Below are 7,824 nucleotides of genomic sequence, written 5' to 3'. Positions count from 1 at the left end.
TCTTTTGGTTTTTTAGAAGACTCAATGGTATTTAATTGCTCTCTTTTTGCTGGTTCTTTGACGAGTTTTGGAACGACAACAAGGATAGTCCATTTAAACTTCTTTTCAAGGCTTTTCATCTTGACGGGGCTCTTAAATTTTTCCGGACTAGGAGATTTAAATTGGATTTTAGCTTTGACAGAGCTGGTGACTTTAGTTGGATTGTTGACGGTTGTAGGAAAGACCGGTGTTACCTCTTCATTTTGTGGTTCAATATTGCTTGCTTCCTTGAGAGGTTGTTCAATTTCCCTGTATTTCTCCTTTTCTTTGGATTCTTGTATGTCATTTTCTATCGTATTAGGTTCCTACACAGTTATAGCCTCATTCGCAACCTTCACTTCTTCCTCACTAGCTTCTTCTGATGTTTCTTCTTGCTCCCCTTCCTCTTCATCAAATTGTTCCACATTCTCTTCCTTATTTTCACTTTTGTCTGAGTCTTCTACCTCTTGACACTCTTCCACTTTCTTTTCTTCTTTGTCTTCTTTTGACTCCTCATCTATCTCTTTCTCAATAGCTTCTTCATGATCACCTTCCTCATCTCATTCTTCATCAGTGGGCTCATGGTCAATCAACTCTTGTCTATTTATGTTGGTCTTCTTGATTAGGTCATTAATAGTTTGTCCATCATCCATATTTTCCTCACCAACTTGTACGTTCATATCCAAATATTTTATTGGGCTAACCTTCTCAGTAAATTTCTTCACTAGGCTTTTTACTTTCTTGACTATTTTCTTCTTCTTTTTCTCCATAGGGGGGTCTTCTAGAGTCGCGCCAAAACTTGTCCCTGGCCTTCTGTCAAAAGACACGTTCTTCTTTAAGCTTTTATTCCTTTTTCCATTTTAATCCTGGTTTCCTATTGGTCTTGCATTCCTTTTAGAATTCTTCTCATGTACATCATGTTTATCTTCTTTAAGGAGGTCTCCCAATATTTGATTAGGGAGCATATAAGGCTTATTCGTTTATCCACCTTTGTGGAGAGAGTACAATCTTTTAGGTCATTTATGTTGATCTTTGAAGAGCCAGTAGAACTCTCATTGGTCCTTTTGCATTTGTAGAAAAATGTCCCACAAGAGGTCTTCATTTTTACTTGAAAAACCATTTCCTAATGACATAGAGTATACCTCATCTTTCCCTTCCTCCCCTTTTGGCTTCTGCAAATTCATAACGGTTGCTTTATCAAACACAACCTGTAGGTACCACATTTGATCGGTGTCTTTCTTTGAAACTCCTTTTGTTTTGCATAAAGCACTAATGAGACAAGGGAAATATATCATCCCATTCTTCCTTTTAGAACTAGCTTATATCTCTTGGCAAATTATATTAAATACATTCACCAAAGCGTAAGTAGTGATACAACGCAGTAAGAACAACCTAGACTTATTGATTGTTTCTTTGTGAGCAGTAGGAAAGAGAGCATGCTTAAGAAATTGGTACCAAGCCGTTAGTATGGGTTGTAGATCCATCCTTAGCACCGTCATATCAATAGATTTGTTAGTTTCCATCCAAGTTGTGCTTGGGGTATAGAGAGAGACTCTCGACATATCAAGATCCTCATCGTCCACCGTCTTCAATAACATTTAGTAGGAGTCTTCCATGCCCTTTACTCCCAACATGATTTTGAGGGTTACTTTCAAGTATTGCACCTGTGTTCCTCTCACAATAACATCCAACCTATTTTGGGAGGTGTTAACCATATTCGAGTAGAACTTCTTCACAATTTGCATGTTGTAGGGATTTAGATACTTACAAGATTCTCCCACTTATGGCTTGTTATGATGCACTCGACCTCATCAGTGAGTCAAAAATCATCACCCTCCATGTTGAAAGTGAAATCTCTTTCTTAATGAACACTCTTGGATGCGAAGATTTGGATAAAGCGTTGCTTGGCATCATTGTTGAAGAATGTCTCCACATTAGAGGAAATCAGAATCAAAGTAATCAACATAAGGCGTGGTGTTTTTCCTCGCACATGTTTTCATTCTCTTCCCGATCATCTTGGGCTCCATTGAGATTTAAGGGTTTGAGATTTGTTTGATTCAAGGTGATGGCAGTTGAGATGTTGAAAATTCTTAGAGAGATGAAGATGATTTTAAGATTTTTAGAAAAAGTTGTGAATGTGAGGGAATGATGATGTGTTATAACTTTTTATAATGGAAAGGTGAAATAAGGTTAAAAACTAAAATTGAATATTGGGAAAGAGAAAAAAATAATCGTTTCACTTTTACTGTTGGGTAATTTTTCACGGTTAAATACATGGCATTTAATGGTAGGCAGTGCCATTACTGCATTAGCCTGAGTATCACACTAATGATGTCACATGAGTAATTTTCTGCCTTGCCCACATTTGAAAAAAATGTCCCAATATATCCCAATTTAAAAAAAAAATCCCAGTCTACCCCTTTTTAGTGGGGCCTCGCCATTCCATTTGACAAGGGACTGAAGAATTATTTCTAGCTTGTAAGCTCGTCACTTCAAGTGACGAGGCATTAAAGTAATTCGTTTTTTTTTAATTTATATTTTAAATAATATATTAAATACTAAATATAATTAATATAATTGTTTTTTAAATATTAATTATATATTAATTCTATATTTTATTAAATATTAATTCTATATTTAATGATAATAAGGAAATTGTGATATTATTATTAAATAGTAAATAATTATATTTGAAATAGTAAATATTTATAGTTTTTAATTGATTTAATTATATAATTGTAGTTATAGTTTTTAATTGATTTAATTGATATAATTGTGATAATTATAGTTTTTAATTGATATAATTGTGATAATTTTAAATTGATTTAAATAAATTGTAAATAATTATAGTTTTTATTGATAATAAAAAAATTGTGATATTATTAATTTTGAAATATTAATAATAAAAATGATTAATTGATATAATGAAAGCAAATACATTTTATTGATATAATGGAAGAAATACATTTTATTTGATACAATGGAAGCAATACATTTTATCTATAGTGACTGCCTGTTCCACATCTTGTGCCAACTTTTTTTCGTTTTCCCTTGCCCAAGTCTTCTTGTCTTTGTCTTACGGGAGACGGAGTCGGAAGACAATTCATCAAGGGCGTTTTGTTGTTGTTGTTGACTTTGACGCTGTTGTGATGTGTTAGGAGGCATATCCATAACGTCGAGTTCTTGAACGCCAAAAGAAGGCATACTCATTAAATGGTCATCGGTGAGGTCAAAGTTGGGTAGTGAATGTGTGGTTTGTGTGTAGGTTTGGGGTGGGGTGTGTTGGATAGGAGGATAATACACATCATTAGGGTTGTATGTGGGAGTGGGACGTGCGTATGTGGTGTTAGAAGGTTGGGGTTGAGAATGAGGGTTTGAGTATTCGAAGTTGGGTTGAGGAATTGGAGTGTATTGTATGGGTGGGCGTAGGTTGGGTTGTTGTTGATATTGTTGGTTGTAAAAGTAGTTTGTTGGAGGGAATGGAGTTTGGGGATTAAGGTGTTGGGTTGAGGTGGAATAAAAGGTGTGTTGTTGGGTGGTCTGGATGTGTTGGTATGTTTGTTGAGCTGAGGAGGATGGTTGGTTATGTTGTTGTGGGGGTGATGTTGTGTGTTGGGTTGTGTGTTGGGTTGCGGAAGCTACACGTTGACGGGGATCATCCAAAAATTGTGTCGGAGCAACGTGCATAAAAGGAATTGATAAAAACCAATTCATGTATTGTCTATCCGACTTAGACTCACCATTGACCGAGTTTCCTTGTAACACCAAATGCCTTCTTCTTTTCCATTCTTTCAGCTCTTCTTTATTTAAATCTTGCCAATGCGTGTCCCAAGCTTTGACCATAGTCATGTTATGGTGTTCACTTAGACATCTTGGCGGAGACGGTATTTGTTGTTCAAATCCAAATTGGAGTTTGACTCGATCCGTCTGATGCATCTCAACGGTATAGAAACATATGATGTATGTTGTTGCACTCCAGACTCGGCTGTCATTATAATCAGGCACTGGATATTGTATGTACGGCCTCCAAATAAACTGTTAAAAGAAATATAACTATTAGAATGTAAAAAATAAATAAATTTAATATTATAATTAATATTAGAATGTATACAATAAATTTAAATAAGTTTAATATTATAATAAATATTAGAATGTATATAATAAATTTAAATAAGTTAAATATTATAAATAATCATTCTTACATCTTTTTCTTCCATGTGTTCTATTGCAACACGGTACCCTTGTAAATGATGTCGAGGATTAGTTCGATAATTCATACCTCGTTTGCACCATCTTGCATATTAAAAAAAAATACAAAAATACGTTAAAGTGATGTATAAATAATTTGAATAAATTTAAATTGCATTTAAATGTAAATCGTTACCTTAATGCATAAGGAAATGATGGAACCTCGTTACTAACTGGGGCTATCAAGGGTATGCGTGTGAATGCCCATACAGATAGTAATACCACACATCCTCCTATGCTCTTTACTCCTCTATGGGCCGCCTTGCACATATGTCTATATAATGTAGCCAAACAAGCAGAACCCCAACTGTATGAATTACATTTTTCAAGGTCTCCTACTAAAGGTAACCAAGAAGAATGCAACAAATTGTGACTTTTATCTGGCATTAAAAAAGTAGCAATTAAAAGTAAAATATAAATTTTTGCATGTAAAATATTTTCTGCCTCGGACGGGTTAGGGTTATTTTTTAGTTGCGTTAATACTGCTTCTAGCCAAACAATTTTGATAGAAGCCCCATTTTTATCCGAGGCGGTTGGTTGGATTCCCAAATATTCCATGTAAACGTCATTTGTTACGTTTGTTGGCCCATTGACAGCTTTTCCATGGATTCGGAGACCGAATAACATGCTCACATCCTCTAATGTGATGGTACATTCACCGGTTGGTAAATGAAATGTATGTGTCTCCGGTCTCCATCTCTCTAATAATGCCACAATGAGTTTAGAGTCTACTTTTAGACTTGTAATTTTTGCCACATTCGCAAAACCAGCTAGCTCCAAGTACGGTATAATAACCGCACTTGGTTGAATATATGAATGCGAATGAACCCGAAAATTTCCATCTTGCTGAAATTAAAATAAATAACAGTAATGAATATTTGGTCTAATAAAGAACGGAAATAAAAAACGATAGTAAAAAACGATAATAAAAATGAATATTTGAATGAGACTTACGTATTCGGCGATGTTTGCCGCCGTTCCACGGTGTGATTCGCCCATCCATAGGAAAGACATCTTGAAAGGAAGTGTAGAAATTGAAGAGAGTAATAGAAATTGGTGAAAATGTGTGTAATAGAAATTGTAGGTAAATGATGAGTAAGAAGTGTAGAATTATTTGATATTTATATGGATAAAATAATAATAAAAAAATGTAGTAAATGTATGATTAGACTATTGCATGTAGAAAATGTAGTAAATGTATGATTAGACCCTTGCATGTAAATATATGGAATGCATGCAGAAAAAAATGGAATCGGATTCCCCTGCAACATGAGATTCCCATGCTGAAGGGAAAAATCAATGAAATTTTTTTGTACCTAGTCCTCGTCACTTTGATTGACGACCTGTGATTACTTCTTCATCAACTCGCCAAATGGAATGGCGAGTGCATTCGTTGTCTTCAGCAACTCGGCAAATGGAATGGCGAGGGCTTTATGCCTAGCGTGTTGGCTCGTCACTCCAAGTGACGAGGTATCACATGTAATTCAAAGGCACGCGTTTCCCCTCTCTCAGCATGTGATTTTGGATTTTGTTTTATATAAATACTACTACTGGCGTTGCAACAATGGCATATAAAACGTAGTCTAGATTTCTCTGTGGTTAAATCTGACAGTGTACGTTTTGTCATCAAATGTAGAAATGCAACATGCAATTTCAAATGCAGGGTCTCTTTGCGCAAGGGCAACTCAAGGTGGAGAGTTGGTAAGTCTAGTGGGCCTCATACGTGCACAACAACTTCCATGTCACAAGACCATACAAAACTCAGTTCAGAAATGATTAGCAAGAGCATAATGGAGCTTGTAAATCGGGACGCTTCTCTTAAGGTGAAGGTTATCATTGCTCATGTTGTTGAGAAATACCGCTATATCATATCATACAAAAAGGCATGGATTGCAAAGTGTAAGGCGATTGAGTCGCTCTATGGAAATTGGGAGACATCTTACAACGATCTTCCGCAGTGGATACTGGTAATGAAAACATATCTTCCAGGTACCATTATAGAATTACAAACCCTACCTGTGATTTCAAATGATGGTTCATACTTGGGTGACCAAAGGATATTTCATCGTCTGTTTTGGGCGTTTAGACCATGTATACGTGGCTTCGCGTATTGTAAACCAATTGTGCAGGTTGATGGAACTTGGTTGTATGGCAAGTACAGAGGGACTCTGCTGATGGCTGTGGCACAGGATGGGAACGGAAACATATTTCCGATAGCGTTCGCATTGGTTGAAAGTGAAACAAAGGAAGCCTGGAGTTTCTTTCTTAAGAATTTGAGAATGCATGTTACCCCCCAAGCAAACCTATGCCTAATATCAGACAGGCATGAATCAATAAAGAGTGCATACAACAACCCGGAAAATGGATGGCAGTTTCCTCCTTCATCACACGTCTATTGCATCAGACATATCGCGCAAAACTTCATGCGGGAGATTAAAGACAAGGATCTGCGGAAAATGGTTGTTAACATGGGTTATGCATTAACAGAGGCAACGTTTAACTACTACCGGGGGGAAATACGAAGAACAAACAACGACGCTTTATCATGGATAGACAACATCCCTCGCGAGAAGTGGGCAAGGGCATTTGACGGAGGGAAACGCTGGGGTCACATGACAACTAACCTAGCAGAAGCAATGAACGCCGTGTTGAAAGAAACCCGGAACCTTCCAATCACTGCGTTGGTCAAATCTACGTACTATCGTTTAGGATCACTATTTGGTAGAAGAGGCCATCAGTGGACAAAAATGTTAGCCTCTGGGCAGGTTTTCACTGATAACTGCAACAAGGGGATGGCTGAGGAAGTCATCAAAGCTAACACGCATAACGTCATGCAGTTCGACCGAGAGAGATTTTATTTCATGGTCCAAGAGAAGATTAATCATAACGACGGTCGACCAACCGGAATGTTCAGCGTTGATCTAAGGAAACAACACTGTGACTGTGGGAAATTTCAGGCATTTCACTTACCTTGCTCTCATGTAATCGCAGCATGTTCGAGCATACGCCAGGACTATTACATTCACATTCCAGACGTCTTCAAAATTCGTAACGTCTTCAAGGTCTATCAGGAGAGTTTCCTAGGACTTCCCCATGAGGAGAATTGGCCACAATATGAAGGATATACTCTTTGCCACGACGACTCTATGAGAAGGAGGAAGAAAGGGCGCCCAAACAGCACCAGGATTAGAACCGAGATGGACGACGTTGAGAAGGAGAAGAGAAGGTGTGGAATTTGTCGCGAAATAGGACACATGCGTAGGAAATGTCCTAATGTTGCAGGATCATCCCAACGACCTTCCAGATGATTATCTTGTTGTTTTAAATATCCGTTCAGATGACTATGTTTATTTATTTATTTATTAACTACTATGCACATAATATATATAAACCATTTTGTATTTCTAATGTCTTTTGGGAACAAACATTTATGAAATACATTTGATAATCAAAGGCTTCTGGTTACAAAGTACGACCACATTAACTAAACAACAACAACAATCAACACAACTGGTAATTAAAAAACTAATCAACAACAACAACCAACACAAGTGGACC

The 7,824-nt window shown here is 36.8% G+C and overlaps 2 protein-coding genes across 2 annotated transcripts; one reads left to right on the top strand and one right to left on the bottom strand.

Moving 5' to 3' along the window:
- Positions 1 to 344: 344 nt before the first annotated feature.
- Positions 345 to 5,280, bottom strand: LOC127093893 (serine/threonine-protein phosphatase 7 long form homolog). The gene is made up of 5 exons (XM_051032789.1): positions 5,221 to 5,280; positions 4,403 to 5,112; positions 4,221 to 4,311; positions 3,759 to 4,053; positions 345 to 568 (listed from the first exon to the last, which is right to left on the bottom strand). The coding sequence occupies exons 1-5, from the start codon at positions 5,278 to 5,280 to the stop codon at positions 345 to 347; spliced, it is 1,380 nt and encodes a 459-aa protein (XP_050888746.1).
- A 776-nt stretch (positions 5,281 to 6,056) lies between these two features.
- LOC127093892 (uncharacterized) lies at positions 6,057 to 7,574 on the top strand. Its single transcript, XM_051032788.1, has one exon. It carries the CDS (start codon positions 6,057 to 6,059, stop codon positions 7,572 to 7,574), a length of 1,518 nt encoding a protein of 505 aa, XP_050888745.1.
- The last annotated feature ends 250 nt before the right edge of the window (positions 7,575 to 7,824 follow it).

The sequence above is a fragment of the Lathyrus oleraceus genome, chromosome 6 (genome assembly GCF_024323335.1).
Source record: "Lathyrus oleraceus cultivar Zhongwan6 chromosome 6, CAAS_Psat_ZW6_1.0, whole genome shotgun sequence".
In the NCBI taxonomy this organism is placed as follows: Eukaryota; Viridiplantae; Streptophyta; class Magnoliopsida; order Fabales; family Fabaceae; genus Lathyrus; species Lathyrus oleraceus.
This window is presented reverse-complemented; position numbering and strand designations above follow the sequence as displayed.